Raw genomic sequence first — 19,676 nt, 5'->3', positions numbered from 1 at the left:
GTGGGGCAGACCAGCCTCCTTCCCTCCTGCCTTCTCTTTGTTTTCTAGCTGTTTCTTAAAACACTCTGGTTGATTTCATCTTGGGGGGTCCCTTCTGGTGGGAGATATAAAACCAATGAGTTCAACAAGCCTTGTCCGTCCCCACTTTGAGCAGATAAGTCCACCCTGGAGAACTTTACCCTTCCTTGGACAACAGACACCCACTCAGGGTGACACACACCTGGCCAACTCGAAATGCACACGCTGGGCCTGCGAATTTCTCTTCCTGCCTCGGCCAGCAGTGCGGGCTCCCACCCCGCCATGCAGTCAGCTCTCCGGTGCAGCTTCAAGAGGCAGCACCTGGGAGCTTCCTGACCCCTTCCCAGGCCACCGTCTCCCCTCTCGCCCTCTGTAGGACTTTTGTGGGCCTGCCCTCTGTCCAATGTGGCGACATCTAAAAGCCTCACCTGTCCCATCTCCCTCCACAAGAGCCACCCGCCAGGTCTGCTCTGCCTCCTGCCTGCCAGCCTGTCCCCCTCCATCCTGTCCTCAGTCCACAGAAGCGCTCTTCTGCTATTCCTGTGTTGCAGGTGTGGTGTGTGGCCAACAGTCGAGGTGAGCAGCTCCCCACACTAAAGCCCAGAGAAGACCAGGCACCCGGCTGGGAGGACGCCCTGGAAACCCTGTTTCATGGTGAGAGGGCCCCTCTCCAACCTGTTCCTCCCTGCTCGTCCTGGATTCTCTGTTGGAGGAGCCAGGAGACGCGGCTGCCCATCCAATGCACTTCCTGAATTACTTCTTTCCTTAGTGGCCTCAAGCAGAGAAGTGGGCAGAGAGGGAAGAGGTGATTTTTGTAAGTGGTGAAAGATAGAAGTCCAGTTTCATTTGTCTGCATGTGGTTATCCCGTTTTTCCAATGCCACTTGTTGAAGAGGCTATCCTGGGAAGTGCATAGTTTAAAATCCTTCCCAAGCGTTTGTAACCAGGGCAACAGCCAGTGCTATGAAGCCTCCCCTCCAGCAAGGCTGGAACTTCATGGCCTCCCCCCCAGCCCTGGACCCAGTGCCCAGCGGGGTGGCTTGGAGAAGCTCTGAACCCTCCTGCAGGGTGGTGATGGGGTCACCCCACTGTAGTCCAGCAGCCATCACAATCTCGGCCTCCGAGTGGCCCCGCCAGAGCTTCCACTTGCAGATGCCAAAACTGAAGCTGGAGGGAGCGTGGGAGGTGGCATGGGCTGCCAAGTCCTGTGGTAGGAGCCCTGGGGGCTGCTATGGGGGCTCTTTGCTGACCTGCAAACACACGGAGCGGGGCCTGGAGGTGGGGCTGGGGATGACAGTAGTAACAATGAGGGGGCTTATTATGGGCCTAGCACTTTTCTAAGGCTTTGCATTAACTCAAGAATCCAGCAAGGGCCCTAGGAAGTAGTGCCCAGGATGAGGAAACTGAGGCAGAGAAGCCGAATGAATTCCCAAAGTCACAAAGCCAGGAAGTGGCCGAGCCCTGGGGAGTTGACCCAGCATCTCACGTCCCTGAGGCTGGGTCCTGGCCGCACATGGACACTGCCCTCCACCCACCCACCCACACCCCCCGACGCGCCCCCAGCTGGCAGGCGGCCCGAGGGGCGGGGCGGGGCAGGTCCACACACACGCGCACACACACACACACACGCACACACACACACACACACACGCACGCACGCGCACACGCACGCGCGCACACACACACAGAGACACGCCCCCAGCTGGAGGGCGGCCCGAGGGGCGGGGCGGGGCGGGGCGGGGCGGGGCGGGGCGGGTCCCGGCGCCTGGAGGAAGCGCGCGGGGCAGCGGGGACGCTCGGGCGCCTCCGCGAGTCCTCGGACGGGACGCGCTATGGCCGAGCCGCCGCTCTACCCGGTGGCGGGCGCCGCGGGTCCCCAGGGCGATGAGGACCGACTCGGGCTTCCCGACGGGGCCGAGGCCCCGGTGAGCAGGGGGGAGCGTGAGGGGGCGCGGGGACCCGGTGGGCCCGGGCGTCCGGGACGGGGGCGGGGCGCGGGTGCGGGGCGCGGGGCGGCGGCGTGAGCGTCTGCGCCCGCAGCTGGACGAGCTGGTGGGCGCGTACCCCAACTACAACGAGGAGGAGGAGGAGCGCCGCTACTACCGCCGCAAGCGCCTGGGCGTCCTCAAGAACGTGCTGGCGGCCAGCGCGGGGGGCACGCTCACCTACGGCGTCTACCTGGGTGCGTACCCGGCGGGCCGGCCCCTCGGCCCCGCACCCCCGCCCTCCCCGTCCAGGCCCGGTCTGGGGAACAGAAACCTTGGGGGCCAGTCGGCCTCCCTTCCTCTTTCGCTTCCCAGTCCGCTGCCCGCGCAGCTGCAGCTGCCCGGCTCCCCGCGTGGGGGTGGGGTGGGACCGTGCGTGTCTCCCCGCCCCAGCAGGAGCCCCGCGAACACGTGGGCAGGGGGGCTGGGGTCCGAGAGACCTGCCGAGCGACGCAGGCGGGCCCAGGCTGGCAGGACGCTTGCCCAGCCCGGCTCTCCCCCCCTCCCCATGCGCGTTGGACAGGGGACCCTTTGGCACAGGCGTTCCAGCCTCTGCTCGCTCTGCTTGGTGCCCCGTCCCCCAGCCAGGCCGCCCCCTCCACGCGCTCCCTGTCCCCAGGCCTCCTGCAGATGCAGCTGATCCTGCACTATGACGAGACCTACCGGGAGGTGAAATACGGCAACATGGGGCTGCCCGACATCGACAGCAAGATGCTCATAGGCATCAACGTGACGCCCATCGCCGCCCTCCTCTACACGCCCGTGCTCATCAGGTGCCTGCTGCTGCCCCGCAGGCCCGGGCTTTCACCCCGACCTCGAAGGGGTGCAGGGGCTGCCCTGCTGGTCTTGGCCGGGAGTTGGGAGGCACCTTGCCTATCTGGAGGGGTGAGAGGGAAGGGGTGAAGCCCCGGCTTGGGGAAGGAAACAGCTTTGCCCAGGGCCCATATGGTTTCACATTCACCCAGGCTCCTTCCTTCAGCTTGTCTGGGAACCATGTGGCATGGTCCCCATGCCCTTTCCTCTGTGGCCTGGAGCCACAGTGACCTTTTGGGGTCAGGGGTCAGGGCTGTAGAATCTCTGGCCAGAAGCTGATCAGCAAGACCCAGGCACCCACCTCTGGCCCAGTCAGCTGTGGCTGGTGTTGAGGGACATTTGGCACTGAAAGAGTGTGGCTGGGTGGGTGCCCCTAGACTGAGCCGGAAGGCATTTGGTCCAGCCTCCCAGGCCCCCTGTCCAGCAGGCGGTAGGTCTGTGCTCAGACAGGAACCAGAGACCAGTGAACAAATTAGATGGGTTTCAATTCCCTTAACTTAAAAAAAAAAAAAAAATTATCACAATTGCACAAACAGCGTTAGGAACATAATTGAAAACAGAAAAAAGAAAATCCCTCCCAAGCCCTCTAGTAAGCTGGCTGCCTTTGCTGTCCCACCGGCACGCGTGGGTGGTGTCTGCGGCCTTGTCACCAGAGCATGTGTGTGCCGTGTTCACTTTTACCTGCCTTCCTCTCACTGCGCACCTCTCGGCCTGCCCCCTGCTTTCTGGGAGGGGAAGGGGGACATGACTCCATGATGGTAGCGTTGTCTGCAGAGTCGCGGGCACCCAGCTGTGGCTCAGAGTTGTACACTGAGGTGCCCTCTCCTGTTTTGCATGTTCTCTTTGTGCTTTGTAGCTGTTTTCTTCTTAGAATTAAAAAAATTCCCAGGATAAATTGCCAATAGGGCCCTTACGAGGTCACAGGCCTATGAAAGGCTGTGTGGCCCTTGAAACCCATCACTACTAATACCAGCCGCTTGCTCGTCTCACTTCCTGTGTGCGGGGCACTTTCATGGGCACTATCTCTCATTCCTTACCGTCTGAGGTAGGTGCTCTTAAGCGTAGACACGGAGGAACCAGGAGATGGAACAGCTTGCCCAAGGCCCACGGGCAGCACGTGGCAGACTGAAGGTTTGAGCCCAGGCAGAGTGGTTCCAAACCCCATACTTGTTCCTTGCCCAAACTGCCAGGGCTGTGCCAATCTGCATGACCACTGGCTGAGTGTGTCATTTTTGACACCACAGCCTCACCAGCAATGATTGCTAGTGTTTTCACTTTTTTCTGTTTTACTCTGTTAAAATGTACAGTGCATTTTGTGCGACCTGCCCTCCCCCAGATAGATCAGAGGGGGCTGCCTATCTACTTATTATGGGGCAAAAATAAGGATATTGAAACAACCAGGGCCCTGTAATAGAAGAGAAAGTAATCATATGAGGTAACCAGGGTCATTGTACTTTGAGCTGCCTGGAAACCAAATACTTAAAAATGAGCACAAATACTTAAAAAGCAAAACAGAATCCCTGTGGTACCAGCATCCCTCCCATTGCCCACAGGTTTTTTGGCACCAAGTGGATGATGTTCCTGGGCGTGGGCATCTACGCCCTCTTTGTCTCCACCAACTACTGGGAACGCTACTACACACTTGTGCCCTCAGCCGTGGCCCTGGGCATGGCCATCGTGCCTCTTTGGGCCTCCATGGGCAACTACATAACCAGGTGAGCCTGGTGGGCAGCAGGGCGGGAGGCTGGAGACCTGGCCAAGCCTTTGCTAAATTGCCAACCTCGACCGGGGACCTAGGATTGGTCCCTTCTGCCCTCTGGGCCTCAGTTCCGTCATCCATAAGATGCAAGGACTGGCCAGCCCGTAGCTCTGGGTGCGGGAAGCAGACGTGTCCGGCAGAGGTGGGGCTGGGGAAAGCCTTCTCCTTTGTGGTCCAGGATGGCCCAGAAGTACTATGAGTACTCCCACTACAAGGAGCGGGATGAGCAAGGCCCCCAACATCGCCCACCACGGGGCTCCCACGCGCCCTATCTCCTGGTCTTTCAAGCCATCTTCTATAGCTTCTTCCATGTGAGTACCACATATGGGGCACTGGGTGTGGGTTTTCTGGCCTGAGAACCCACACATTGGAGCCCAGTCCACAGTCCTTTCAGCCTTCTATTCCCACTGCTCTTTCTTGGGCCAACCCCTGCTTGCTTACCCCAAGTGACTGAGACATCATTCCTTTGCTGTCCACAGTGCTGACCAGGGGGAAGTCCTCCGCCATTGGGCTATCTCCCCCTACCAGCAGGCTGCCCGAGAGGTGGAAGGCTCTTGTCCCCCAAGGGTGTGCCCAGACCCCTCCCAGATCGTGCCTGTGCCTCTGCCTGGTTGCATGCCCCAAGCCTGACCCAAGCTGTTTTCCTACCTACAGCTGAGCTTCGCCTGCGCCCAGCTGCCCATGATCTACTTCCTGAACCACTACCTGTATGACCTGAACCACACACTGTGCAACGTGCACAGCTGCGGTTAGTCCTCATGGGGGTGGGGTCCCCAAGTCCTGCTCACGTCCCCCATTGAGTTATCCTGCAGACACTGGGCACTCAAGGGCAGAGAGGATGCTCTCTCACAGGGTTCAGAGGTGTGAGTCCAGTGTCGTGCGGCTCTGGTGGGCGAGGCACAGAGCCATGTTGGAGTATGTAGTTAATCTGACCCAGCAAAGGGAAGGCTGCCTGGAGTAGGTGCCATCTGGGATGAAGCCGCCTGTAGGATCTCTCTTGGGGCCAAGTCATATCCTCAGGGCTCAATCAGTGCAGGGTGAATGTATGGAGGTGGGAGATGGACTGACGCCCCCACTCCCCATCCCCTCAGCCTTGGGGAAGGGTGTTCCTTTCCTTGAAGTACTGTCAGCCCTGGCGGCCCTCCCCTCCAAACTGCTCCCCAGGAACCCTGCCTTTGCATGCACCGCCCTTACCCGCCCCGCTAGCCCTCCCCTCCCACCACCTTGGTGCATTTCTTTGTGACTGAGTTGAGAGTTTGCCCTGCTCCCTGCCTCACGACACTCCCGCCGCCCCCTCTCAGGCACGAACAGCCAGGGCATCCTCATCGGCTTCAACAAGACGGTTCTCCGGACGCTGCCGCGGAGCCGAAACCTCATCGTGGTGGAGAGCGCGCTCATGGCGGTGGCCTTCCTGGCCATGCTGCTGGTGCGGCCCGGGCGGGCATGGGGTGGGGCTGGGCACGCGGCGAGCCAGGGAAGTCTGGGGGCCGAGGCGGGCGGACAGGGGTGCAGGCTGGCCGGTGGCTGGCGGCCTGGGCAGGGTTGTGGTCCGAGTCGGGAGCCAGGGCTGAGTCGTGGGGGGGGGGGCCCCAGCCTGAGCCGCGGAGCCACAGGGCAGGAAGATGCCCGTGGACTGCGAGGGGTCGGAGGGGAGCCAGGCCTGGGCTGGGGCGGAGCTGCAGGCTGGGTCCGAGGGGACCGGCGGAGACCGGGCTGGGGCGGGACCCAGGGCCGAGGGTCGCAAGGTGTGGCTCCAACGCTGCAGAGCGAGGCGTGGTCGGGGGCGGAGCCAGGTCTGGGGCGTGTCTAGGGGCGGAGCCTAGGCGTGGGGCGTGTCTAGGGGGCGGAACCTCGATATGGGGCGTGTCTAGGGGCGGGGCCTAGGCCTGGGGCGTGTCGAGGGCGGGCCCTCGGCCTGGGGCGTGTCTAGGGGTGGGGGTCCCGTCCTGGGGCGTGTCTAGGGCGGAACCTCGATATGGGGCGTGTCTAGGGGCGGAACCTCGATATGGGGCGTGTCTAGGGGGCGGGGCCTCGGCCTGGGGCGTGTTGAGGGCGGGCCCTCGGCCTGGGGCGTGTCTAGGGGTGGGGGTCCCGTCCTGGGGCGTGTCTAGGGGCCCGGCCTGTGCCTGGGGGCGTGTCTAGGGGCGGGCCCTCGGCCTGGGGGCGGGGCCGGCCGCCGCCCTCACCGCGCGCGCCCGCAGGTGCTGGGCCTGTGCGGAGCCGCGTACCGGCCCACGGAGGAGATCGACCTGCGCAGTGTGGGCTGGGGCAACATCTTCCAGCTGCCCTTCAAGCACGTGCGCGACTTCCGCCTGCGCCACCTCGTGCCCTTCTTCGTCTACAGCGGCTTCGAGGTGCTCTTCGCGTGCACGGGTCTCACCCTGGTAGGTGCGGCCTGCGGCCTGCGTGCGGTGCCGGGTGACGTACAGGGGGTGTGGTTCAGCCCGAGCTGCTTAAGCAGCGCCTAGGTTTGGAACGTGGGTGTAAGAATGTACAAGTGTGTCCCAAATATTCCCCTCCCTCTTCTCCCTTCCTTCCCCCTCCACCTTGGATAAATTATTCTAACCTCTGGGCCTCAGTTTCCTCCCCTGTGAAGTGTCCAGGGATGTGGCTCGCTCCCCGAGGTGTTAGTTGGCTGAGATAGGATAACACCCATAAAGCATTTGGTTCCGTGTGGGGTGCAGCCTTGGTGCCTGGGGACAATGTCCCAGCATTTTCCCTGCTGCCACCCTCCCGGAACCTTCCCAAGAGCCTGGAGGGAGTTAGCCCCAAGGTGGCCTGGAGAGGGCAGGGTGTAGCCTAAGTGAGACCTCATGCGGGCAGAGCCAGAGCCTGGGCCAGCTGACCTCACACGCTCACCCTTGCCCCCCTCCCTCTCCCAGGGCTATGGCGTGTGCTCCGTGGGGCTGGAACGCCTGGCCTACCTCCTCATGGCTTACGGCCTGGGCGCCTCAGCCTCCTCAGTCCTGGGCCTGCTGGGGCTGTGGCTGCCGCGCCAGGTGACCCTGGTGTCCGGGGCCGGACTGCACATGCTGCTCACTCTCAGCCTCTTTTTCTGGGCCCCCAAACCTCGCGTCCTGCAAAACACCTGGATCCTGTATGCAGCAGTCATCCTCTGGGGTGTGGGCAGTGCCCTCAATAAGACCGGGCTCACCAGTGAGTATAGCCATGGGCACTGGGATGGCTGGGTAACTCTGTGGCTACCTCGGGGCCATTGGGGGCAGTACAGACATCCCAGGGACAGACATGGGTCCCATGGACACACAGGAGGTCTGTCGTGGGGTTCTGTAGACATGATAGAGGTAGGAGAGGATCCCTGTGGACACTACAGGGGTGGAAGGAAGTTCCATGGACACTGTAGGGACAGATGGGGAGGACTGTGGACACCCTGGGGGCAGGTGTGGGAGTCCTAGGCCATGGACACCCTGTGGACAGCCAGGGTAGGCATGGGGCCCTGTGGACACTGAGGCGTCAGTGTGAGGTCTTAAGGCTGCATGGGGTAGGTGAGGGATAGGTGATGGATAGTGTGAAAAACACATTGCGGACACTGCTTTCACACCAGGGGACAGGGCCCATTTGACATAGTTTCTATGACACTGGGAGCAGATTCCAGGTCTGTGCCCTAGGGAGCACGGGAAGCAGAGGTGGCCCTGTCCACACCCCAGGTGTAGGTGCAGGTATGGCTTTTATAGAGGGGAGCTGGGAGCAGGCATGAAGCCCAACACTAATCTACAGAGCAGCAGAGTCCAGGCCCCAAGTCTGGGCTGCTGAGGTCAGGGCACCAGGGAGCACAGCCCTGTTTGCAGAAAGGAAGCAGTAGGTCAGAGTGCAGCTCTGAGACGTTCTCTGCCCTCAGGTGGGCACATCCCAGTGACACGCAGTGGGTACCCACAGCTCAGCCGTTGGGCCCTCCTGATCTGATGGACCCTAGCTGTTAACAGTCTAGAACGTCGCCCCTGGGCGTGTGGCATGGTGGAGGTCAAGCTTGCTGCAGGCAGGGCAGGGGCTGGCTCAGGGCACCCTGGCACTTACCATCAGAGAGAGAGGTGGGCATCTGTATGTCAGGGGACGGAGCCCCACTCTGTGGACCATACTCTCTTGGCTGTTTTGCTCAGGGGCAGCCAGCTCTGGGCAGCAGCCAGCCTGGGTACCTTGGACCTATATGTCTGGACTTGGGCCTGGTCCCAGCAGCCCCTTCTGCCCAGCCCTGCTTCCTGTCCCCTTTTTGCAGACCCCAGGCCTCCATGTCCCTTCATAGCAGCCCCATGGGGTACAGTCACACTGCAGGGCCTTAGGATGGGGGTATTCATGTCCAAGTAGCAGGCGAGGGTGCGATTTGCCAGGTGCTGTGTGGGTTTCTCACATAAAACCTCACAGTGTAACATATATGCCTGATCCCGTTTAGATGGGAAAGGTGGCCCTGGTGAGTTAACTTCTCCAAGTCACCCACAAAGCCAACATTTGAATCCACATCTCTGTACCCACTCTCTCCACTTTACCAGCCTGAGAGCAGAGTCTGAGTCCCCTGACTCCCTGTCCAGTTCTCTTGTTCACCCCAGGGAGGATTCTTTGGGAAATATGTTCAAATCCCCCAACTTCAGATTTGATTTGTAGAAAGCTTGTTCCTACAAGCAGGTTGCGTTCCCTGAGCCGGGGGGAGGAAGAAACTGTCCTTGCGGACCTGGCGCTGAACAGCTGGGGTCTGAGAGGGGACAGGATGTGATTGCACACAAAGCTTTCCACTTTTCAGGCCACCCCTGGCCAGGAGGGAGGTCCACCTGCATCCCATTTCACCCTTACCCTGCTCAGCTCCCGGGCAGCGTGATAACCAGGTTCTCCACAAGGGGGCAGGCCAGGACCGGTCTACCACAGCTTTCTGGGGGGGCAGCCCTGGGACCCCACCGCCTAGGAGGGTCACTAGAGGGAGATCAGCCTGGGCGACACTTCTCCCCTCCCTGCCCTGCCCTCCCGCAGCACTCCTGGGCATCCTGTACGAAGACAAAGAGAGGCAAGACTTCATCTTCACCATCTACCACTGGTGGCAGGCGGTGGCCATCTTCATTGTGTACCTGGGCTTCAGCCTGCCCATGAAGGTGAGGCTGAGTGGGGCGGGAGAGAGCCTCTGGGGCATTAGGCACCCCACGCGTCCCCCAACTCAGACAGCAGATCCCTCCTGAGTGCCCACCCTGGCCTCGCAGCCCCTGAAGGGCACCACTCACCAAGGCTTGGGCCCTGAGCCAAACCCACTGGGTGGCCCCCAAACCCAGCCTTCGCTTGGTGCCTCTGCTCCTGAGGGCCTGAGTTGATCAGCAGACACCGGTAAACCAAGACCCACTGAAAAGGGGTTCCCAGTTTGCTCTTTGCCTGCGGGTGCATCCCAGCGCCTTGTGTGCAGCGGGGTAACCTGTTCACCCGTTGTCGGGCTCTGAGAGGGATGTTGGGGGTCTGTCTCTCTTCGTGGCCATCGAGGAGCAGGGGTCCTCGTGCTCTGCTCCCACTCAGCTGATGGGTCGGTTGAGCAGGTCATTCCTGACCAGTATTTTAAACATGAAGTAGAAAGTAGCAGAGAGCAGGTGTGCGAATGTGGGTGTGTAGGGACTGAGGTGTGATGGAAGAATCCTTTCCGACTGTGGGTTACAGTAGAAAACCGCTCAGAAGCATGGCGTATGGTCCCGGTGGCAAGGGACAGAGTAATCTAAGCCCTGGTAAAGGGGGGCAGACCCATGCCCCGCATTTGTCATCACGCCTGCCTATAAAGGGCAGAGTCTTGCTGGCAGGAGGGTCCCAGGAAACCAGGGGGAGCAGGCCTATCCGGGCTAGGGACCAGGCAGGGGAGGCTGGGGGCGACGGCCCGTGGTCCTCAGCACCCCTCCCTGTGTGCCCAGGCCAAGCTGGGCGTGCTGCTGGTGACGCTGGTGGTGGCCACACTCTCGTACCTGTCGATGGAGCAGAAGCTGCGGCGGGGAGTGGCCCCGCGCCAGCCCCGCATCCCCCGGCCCCAGCACAAGGTGCGTGGCTACCGCTACCTGGAGGAAGACAATTCCGACGAGAGCGACGCCGAGGGCGAGCCCGGCGGAGGCCGGGGGGACTGCGCGGAGGAGGAGCCGCTGCCCGCGGGGCCCCGGCCCGGCCCCGAGCCAGCCGCCTTCTGCCGCCGGCCCTGCCCCTACGAACAGGCGCAGGAAGGCGACGGGCCAGAGGAGCAGTGAGGGGCCTGGCCTCCTCGCCTGCCTCAGTTTACCGCGTTTCGGGGCGCGGGGGGGGGCCTCTGATTCCTGTGCCATCTTCAGGAAGGACCTTTTGCCCCCCCCCTTTGGGAATACCCCCTTCCAGAACCTGGGACCTCCTGGAGCTTGGGCTCCACTCCCCAGCCGCCTCCTAGGTGGGGTGGGACTTCCAGACCCCTTGGCCAGGCCTAGGGTTTGCGAGAGCACAGCCAAACCCACCCCCGGAGGGGTCCGCTCTCCAAGACCCACTCCCCAGGCCCCCTGTCCCCCAGCAAGTGCCCCAGCCCCAGAGCAGGGACAGGGTCCTCCTGCCGCACCCCTTCCCCTGTCCTACCCCAGCTCTCTGCTACAGGCCTGGGTGGAGCTTGTCTTGCGTTTTGCACCTCCTATCCCTGTGGCCCACTAAGAGGCACTACTTTTTATAGAAAATAAACAATAAAGAGATTTTGTATTATCCTGACTGGAAGTCTCAGGATGTGGGGAGTATAGAGCTCCCTGGTGTGTGTGGCTGACCCAGCTTCTGGGGCACTGTCGTCAGAGGCCCTGGCATCCCCCTGGTGGGGAAGGCCTCCTAAGGCCTGCCCACGAGGTTGGCCTCCCTCCTGGAGCCCACCAGGTTTTGCCAGTCCCGCCCCAACGGGCCAGGAGCAGGAAGTGCCTGAGGTGCCCTGTAGGGACCTCAGCAGAGACTGACAGGTCTAGAAGATAGGACAGATTCCAGAGAGCCAGGCCCAGCTGCCCCTCCTGTGGTCTTTCTTCATAAGCATGCCCAGCCTTCCTGCCCACCCCCATACTTTTTCTATCTGTTGGGGGCATTTCTGCCCACAGCTCCCCAAGGGACTCCTTGAGGACAGGGTCCACTTCTAAGCCACATCAGAGTCACCTTGTGTCCAGTATGGGCCAGCAGAATGGTTGTCCGAGCCCAGGTAAACTTGGCCATGAGAGACTCAGACACCCTAGAGCCTGAGGGTGCCACCGTGAAGGCTTTAAATGCCTGGGTGAGGACTGGCAAGGGGACTACAGAGCGTCATGGAACCCCCAAATGCACCCCAACAGCTCCTCTGCTGGGGCCACACCATTCCTCACGCTCCGAGCCCCCTCCACCCCTGGCTGAAGGCCAGACCCTTGTCCACACCCACCCTAGCTAGCTTTAGGTCTAGATTCTCCCACCCAGAACCGGTGCCCTCCCCACCCCCGGCTCTGCCCCCCACTGCCCTCACTTGAGTTTTGTTCTCGCAGCCTCTAGGGGATGCTGGAGGCAGGCTTGTGACTTCAGGCAAGGGATCCGCCTGTCTGAGCCACAGGCTCCTCTGGAGAGAGTATCTGTAAGAGAGGCACGTGTGAAACCCCCAGCAGGTGCCTCCAAGGTCCCGGGCTTGTAGGAAACTCCAAAGCCCAGAGGATATTCTACATTTTCTGCATTTTCGAGTGGAGTGGTGGTTCCATACATCTTTGAGCAAGTTCAGAGGTCCAGATGGTTCACAGTTTCGACATCAGCTCACTCCACGTTTCCTTCATGTTGTAACTTTGAGATGCTGGATTTCCTACAGTTTTGGGGATAAAAAGTGAAAATCATCATGGAACAGGAAATGGTGCTGGGGTGTCCCGCCTGATTTCGAGGCTGAGAAGCTGGCCAGGGCTGTAAGTAGTGGCGGTTATTAAAGAGTATATTGAAAGCACCATTTTTTTCTTTCTATTGATGTGAATTCTATTTTCTAAGTGACTACTAAGTTGTTAGCACAGAAATACTTACAAGTTACTTAGACCTAAAGTAATTCATATGTAGAACCGCTGGCTATTTCTTCTGGCCTGCGAAGCACCATGAAAAATGACTGAAACACTAAGGGTTCCAGGACTGAGGAAGTCTGAGCCCCCTCCCCCGCCTAGACAACTGGCTGTGGCCTTTTTGGGCCCAGTTCTACGGAAGGTGATTAAACCTATAGCCTGTCACACCTTCAAATGAAGCACCCCCACCCCCAGTCTGCTGCAAACCAGTTAAGCCAGTTACCAGGCAGATTCGGGGGCCCTGCAGTCTTGGTGGCAGTGGGAGCTACAGCTGTAGTGAGGGCCACAGGCCACCTCTCCCCAGACTCCCCACCAGGGGGTGGTACACTCAGGCAGGCGAAGGCCAAAAGTCTGCCTCGCACGCAGACTTGCAGTGACAGGCAGGCCCAGAAAGGGTCATGCGGCGTGGCCCACAGGCTGGGTGAAGCCCCAGGGCTCTGTTCCTCCAGGTCCTCACCAACGTCTGGACTGGAAGGGAAAGTTTTTTGACAGCAGATGTGGCAACATCCTCCTGGCAGGATTCCAGCTAAGCTCCAGCCGAGGTTGGGCAGCCAGATATGTGGGGCAAGGGGCCGTTTAGAAGAGTGTGGCCCTGGGCATGTGGGGCAGGGGTGGGGACGGGTCTTCAGTTTGACAGTTTGGTGTTGAGCAGATGCAAAGGTGACTCGGGCACATGGAGCAGCCCCTTGGGGACAGAGCGTGGCTTTGAATCACGCTTCCTCGCGCCAGGGTGGGTTCCACATCGAAGACTCCACACACGACAGCAAAAGACACGCACTCCCAGGACAGGCGGTGTAGCCGTTCGTGGCTGCAGACTCCAGCAGGCTAGCGCTGGGGCGGGTGCTCGGAGCTATCGGATGAGAATGTCCGCCCTCGGCAGCTTGCAGCCTGGCCCTAAGGTGTGACATGGACGTATCTCCTGTCTCTGTCACCTCTGGCTAAGGTGACTGGGTGGAGGATCAGACTCTGTGTCATGGCTGCTGCCTCTGTGATTCTGTCCATCTGCCCCAGGGATGTGTTAAAATTATTATGATTCCCCGACTCTACAGGCTAAGACTGTAACTGGCTTTAGCTTCTCAATAGCATCTGAAATGGGTCAGAATGTTCTGTTCTTAGCCAGCCCTGCTCTCAGGGGAAACTCGCAGAGCCTCACCTGCCGGGAGGAGGGGACGGCCCAGCGGCAGCCCCCGTTAGCCTTCCCTGTGGGCTAAGGGACAGACGGAACCCCAGGCCACTCTAGCCATCCCGCCCCACCTAAGGAGGGAAGGGGAGAAGCTGGGGCTCAGGCTCACCAGGGGACGGAGACCTGATCACAGGACAGCAGGGCACAGCCTCGCCCCCACCCGTCGCCTCTTCATTTCTAAAGGCCTGTTTGCCGAGGTCCCTTTCACCCAGCACATCGTGTCTCCCTCCAAACGAGATTACAAGGCAGCCCTGGCTCGGTTGGTTGCATGGGTGTCCTGTGCCCTGGAAGGGCGTGGGTTCGATTTCTGGTCAGGGCGCATGTCCACGTTGTGGGTTTGGTCCCAGGCCAGCCGATTGATGTTTCTCTCTCACATTGGTGTTTCTCTCTTTCTCTCTCAAAAAAAAAAAAAAAAAAAATTACAAGCAGACTAAAAGGCACAAAACCCAATGTGAAGAGACCGAACAAATATCAGAACCAAAATTAGACAAGGATCATGTAAGCAGAGAGATGGAGATCTTGAGGAAGAATCAAAAAGAAATGCGAGAAATAAAAAAACAACAACAGTGCAACAGACGTGAAGATTAAAGAGCCCCTTGGCAGACCGGACATGGCTGAGGAAAGAATCCTGGGCTTGAGGGTGTGACCCCAGAAACGGCCTAAAATGAAGAGCAAAGACAAGGAGACTTAAAAAGCAACACTGTCCATAGCAGCCACGTGACCCTAGCAGCCGGCTGGGGCCCCAGCAGACCTCGGGGCTCCCCGCAGACCTCGGGGGCCCCCCGCAGACCTCGGGGCTCCCCGCGCTGCCTGGGCACCGCCCAGCCGAAGAGCAGCTGGGGACAGAAGGCGCCCGCACGGTGGGGACCGACATGGGCTGCACTGGTCTAAGTTTCGGCGCGGCACAGAACTTTTGGACCTTGGCCTTTGTACTGGGCTTGATGAAGACAAGATTGGACTTTTTCCCCCAGAGGAATGGACAGAGATGGGGCGTCGGGAACCTGGGGGCAGCCTTCTGTCTCCACCCAAATACATCTTACCAGGAGGCCTCAACCTCCCGTTTGATGAATGACTAACACAGTACCTGGCTCCGTGTGGAGGCCGATAAATGCTTGTTGGTTGGAAGCATGACTCGGATCAAAACAAAATCCAATGCGAAGCCACCGAAATTTAATGGAGAGAGCCTTTGCCCGGTGCACACAGCACTGCGGTGCTCACCTCTTAAAAGCTGATTTCGGTGCGGAGGCATCGCTATAAAATCGTGATTAAAACGACGGCGTGATAGCCCAGTAATCTGGCACGTGTATGAACTGCTCCTGAGAAGGTGAGTCCCGGCAGGAGGTGAGAGCCTGCTGACAGAGTCTGATTGTAGAGCCACTGCTCAGAGGAACAGTCTCAGCGCAAGGTTTGGTGCTCAGGGGGGCCCCGCCCATTTATCAAATGCAGGTAGAAACACAGTAGGCGCCTGGAGCCGGCTGCCCTTCAGACTTGCTTCCAAAGAGCAGAATATGAAAACGTGGGGGGGTAAATAAGAAAATGTGGGGGAGGGGTAAATATGAAAATGTGGGGGAGGGGGTATCCACATGATGGAGAAACCTTGGCTACAACTCCTCAGCCAGGTGATCAAGGTCAACGCCAACAGTAATAAGTCATGTCGACAGCATGGAACTGCTGATAGGATGTGACGGGAACAGCAGGGTAAACCTCCCTGGTTTTCCTCCCAGTCTAATCATGAGAAAAACATCAGACTAACCCCAATTCTACAAACTACTCAACCCAGCACTCCTCAGGACTGGCAAAGCCATCGAAAACAAGCAAAATCTGTGAAACTGCTACTGCCAAGGGGAACGAAATATGACGGCCGTGCAGTGTCCTGGCCGGGATCCCGGTGGAAGGCCTCGTGAGAGACGCATGGAGTGTGAAGCCTGGTGGACGGTGACGTGCCGATGTCCATCTCTCAGCTGTGACCGGCGTGCCGTGGAGCTGTAACACAATGCCAAGAGAGGAGGTTGGGTGGCAATGTACGAGAACTTTCAGAATGATCTCTGCAGTCTCTGCAAATCTAAACTATTCTAAAATAAAGAGCTTATTTCAAAAAGCAAAAAAAAACCCACCAACAGACCGGAATACCCAGGAACCGTGGGAAGCTCCCAAACAAGTGACCTGTGCCGGGGTGAATGACCGAGGACGCTGGAGGACTGCCCCCCGCTGGACTCCGGGGCGCCACGCAGCCCGGCGAGCAGGGCAGCTGGCGCTGGTGAGAGAACAGGGGACCTGATTCGAAAACGGGCCAAAGGCTGAAGCATGCGCCTCACCAGAGAAGGCCCCGGCGGTAGGTCAGCACCTGAAAAGGTGCTTCATAGGCCATCAGGGGCACGCAAACGAAAACAACAGCGAGATGCCACCACGCAGCCGTGAGGGTGGCCCAAGGCCGGAGCACCGACCACACCCGACGCCGCTGAAAACGGGGAGCAGCCGGCGCTCGCGGTGCCCGAGGCAACGAGAAACAACAGCCGCGTGGGAGGGCAGCTCGGCGGCTTCTTACAAAACCGAACCTGCTTGTACCCTGCGATTGAGCAACTGTGTTTTCTTGGTCTTTACCCAGAGGAACTGAAAACTTGCATCCACACAAAAACCTGCACACAGATGTTTATAGCGGCTCTCTCCATAACTGCTAAAACCTGGAAGCAACCAACATGTCCTTCGGCAGGTGATGGATAAATAAACGGTAATGAATTCAGGCAACGGAATTTTATCCAGTGCTCGAAAGAAATGAGCTACAGAGCCGTGAAAAGACATGGAGTAACCAATGTGCCACTCTGGGGGGGATGCCAATCGTGCAGATGCTGACTCTGGGTGTGTGTGGGGGGAGACAAGAGGCACACGGGAAATTTCTGTACTTTTTGCTTAATTATGCTGTGACCCTAAAACTGCTCTATAGAAAATAAAGTTTATTAACTCGAGAAAAGAGATACTTGGCAAGAGATTACTATTGCAAATATATCAATAATTCCTGCAAATCAATAAGACAAAATTAAAATAACACAATGGAAAATTAACCAAAGAAACTGAACCGACAAGAAGCCTGAATAGCCCATAAGCAACTGAAAATACGCTCCACCCCAACAGCAACGGTAAAATGTAAGATAAAACAATTGTAAGATGCCTTTGCACACCCACCGTATTAGTTTCCCAGGATTGCCACAGCAAATGACCACGGGCTCGGCCGCTTAAGAGACAGATATTTATTCTCTGGCAGTTCTGGAGGCCAGAAGTCCAAAGTCACGGCGTTGAAGGGCCATGCCCTCTCTAAAGGCTCCTTCCTTTAGCTTCCGGTGGCTCCAGGCGTCACTGGATTGTGGCCGTGTCACTCCAGTCTCTGCCTCGTCTTCACGTGGCCGTCTCTTCTGTCTCAAATCTCTCTCTCTCTTAGAAGGACACTGGCCATTGTATTCAGAGCCACCCAGACAATCCCGGATAATCTCATCTCAAGAGCCTTAACTTAATTAAATCTGTAATTTTATCTTATTTTCCAAATAAGGTCACATCCACAGATTCCAGGGTTAGACCATGGACATACCTTTTTTGGGGGGTGGGGGAGGGGAGCATCATTCCACCCACTAGAGTCATTGGCAAAAGGTAAAAAGTCTGACAATCCCAAGTGTTGGAAAAGAGGTGCGTCCGCGGGGAATCGCGTACGGCCTTAGGTGTGTTACTGGATACTGAGAAGCGAGGAAAATTCCAGGACGGGAGGGACAGGGAAACTGAGGCAAGAAAATGAAACAAGGCCAGGCAGCTTCCAGCCAGTTTGCAGCAGGACCTTGTTTTGAGAGCAAGTGGTTAATTAATACCCCTGTTCTCACCAACCAAAGAATGCAGGGCAGGAGGGGGCAGGGCAGGGCAGGGGCAGGAGGGGAGTTTTAATGCCTCTTCTCGCCACCCTGGAACTGCCAAGGCTGGAAGGGGAAAGGAGGAGAGAAGACAGAGTTTTCATCTCCCTGTTTAAGCAGAGACGCCGGCAGTCGCAGGGCTCGGCAAGATGAAATTGCCAGGTGCTTCCAGTAAGTTCCGGGAAAGCCGTGCAGAGTAAACGGGAACCCGGAGAGTCCGTGTGCACCCCGATGCCTGCGGAGGGACTTAAAGCCCAGGGACGGGGGTGCATGAGCCCTTGGCCCGCCGCGCTCCAGGCAGGTGCCATTTGATAGATTCGCTTGCCTTGTTTCTTTAGGAAGTTTCCTTGCTTTACCTCTTTAATAAATTGGCTTCACTGCAACGCCATCGTTTGAATTTCCTCCTAGGAGACTGGTAAGCACCGAGGCGGGGACAGCGCTCTCCCCTCGACTCAGGGGGCTGTCCACTGACACCCTTCCTGGTGTTGGGGTGCCTAGAGCAGGTGCAGTTTCATTTAGTCGGTCTCTTTGGAGGCCACGTGCAGGCCACATGCAGCGTACCTGGGAAAGCTACGGCTACGCGGAATGTGTCGTCTGCCTGCTCCACTGCCCCGGCCACACCCACGGGAGACACGAAGCAGCACCCGGTGCTCCTGGCAGCGACCTTTGTAATCGCCCAACACTCACGGTCTGAGGTTTAAAAACACGCAAAGCAGTCCAGGGTAACATTGAATGACAGTGGGTTCAAAACCTCGGGAGCTTCCCCATGTGCTCCGAAAGCCACCCCCTGCTGGGAGCGACCCGAGAAAGGGGCAGGTCCCTCCAGTGACCCGGAAACTTACTTACCAGGCTTGTCTTGGGCCCCACACCCAGGGGTCTTACCTGATCCAGTCACGTCTACCATCCGGACAGTCTCAACACCCTGATATAGCTGCCAGGCCGGGTCAGGCTGCCTTCTCCATAAAATAACGTCCCTCTCCTTTGTTTGTGGGACTTGCCTGTGGCTTTGGCTGTAGCTTGCGCCTCCCGAATTGCAAGTCTTTGCTGTTCCAAATTAACCCATTTCACTGGTAAAATAACTGTTATTTTGAAGGTCAACGCGCCCCAGAGCCTCAGGAGGGAGCGCAGCCCTGCAGGCACTTTGATTTGGGACTCTGGCCTCCACAGCCAAGGCAATGTGTTCGCAAGGGCGTCTTACAATTGCTTTATTTTACATTTTACCAGTTGTTGGAGGTTGAGCAGATTTTCGTTTGCTTGTGGGCTCCTCAGGCTTCTTGTTGGTTCAGTTTTGTTTTAACAGCTTTATTGAGATACAGTCACGCATTTGACGTGAACGGCGGTGGGGTGCCAGGCCTCCTGAGTCACGCCATCCACACCCCTGCCCTGACTTTCCTTCCTGGTGCGGCGCTGACTCCACTGGGGTTTGTGGGGACTGTGGCTCCCTCTGGGCTATAGGGGACTGTGTTTGTGGGGGACTGTGGCTCCCACTGGGCTCTGGGGGACTGTGTTTGTGGGGGACTGTGTTTGTGGGGGACTGTGGCTCCCACTGGCTCTGGGGGACTGTGTTTGTGGGGGACTGTAGCTCCTACTGGGCTGGCTCCCGTCACAGCCAAGGATGACCTCAGGTGTGTGGGCGCGCACAGGTTCTCACATGCTCCGCGTGGAACGGTTGATCTGCTTCCCAGAACCTAGGAAGTGCTTGAGAGATACTTGCAGAAAGAAGAGCCAGCATTTGTGGACTCTGACTTTGTACCAGGAGCTATGCTTCTTACCAGGTGATTTTTCTCAAGAACCATGGCAGTTAAGCACTATCATTACCGCAGAGAGACTCAGAGAGGTTAAGCCACTTGCTCAGGGTCACACAGTAAATAGGAGCTTAAAGGAACAAAGGAAGGATGCACCACTCTGCAGCCACAGTTGCCCTGGCCAGGGCAGGCTCTCTCTGCTGCAGCCGGGCTGCTGCTTCTGCCGGGAGGATGCCAGGCAGGCGCCTGAGGAGAGTGCAGATGAAGGAACC

At 58.4% G+C, this 19,676-nt stretch overlaps 1 protein-coding gene across 2 annotated transcripts; it reads left to right on the top strand.

Annotated features, from left to right (window-relative positions):
• The first annotated feature begins 1,766 nt into the window (after positions 1-1,766).
• Positions 1,767-11,260, top strand: UNC93B1 (unc-93 homolog B1, TLR signaling regulator). Of its 2 annotated transcripts, none has more exons than XM_081154372.1 (11): positions 1,767-1,942; positions 2,058-2,199; positions 2,622-2,775; positions 4,369-4,530; positions 4,753-4,885; positions 5,229-5,322; positions 5,876-6,000; positions 6,776-6,958; positions 7,457-7,730; positions 9,549-9,667; positions 10,460-11,260. In XM_081154372.1, exons 1-11 carry the CDS (start codon positions 1,850-1,852, stop codon positions 10,781-10,783), a joined length of 1,803 nt encoding a protein of 600 aa, XP_081010498.1. In that variant the 5' UTR covers positions 1,767-1,849; the 3' UTR covers positions 10,784-11,260. The 2 variants fall into 2 exon arrangements, with proteins under 2 accessions (XP_081010498.1, XP_081010499.1); XM_081154373.1 differs by having other exon boundaries at positions 1,781-1,942; positions 2,591-2,775.
• Positions 11,261-19,676: the final 8,416 nt, after the last annotated feature.

This window comes from Miniopterus schreibersii, assembly GCF_964146895.1.
Source record: "Miniopterus schreibersii genome assembly, chromosome: 12".
Lineage (NCBI taxonomy): Eukaryota > Metazoa > Chordata > Mammalia > Chiroptera > Miniopteridae > Miniopterus > Miniopterus schreibersii.
Note: the sequence above shows the minus strand (reverse complement) of the source record. Positions and strands in the feature narration are given on the sequence as shown.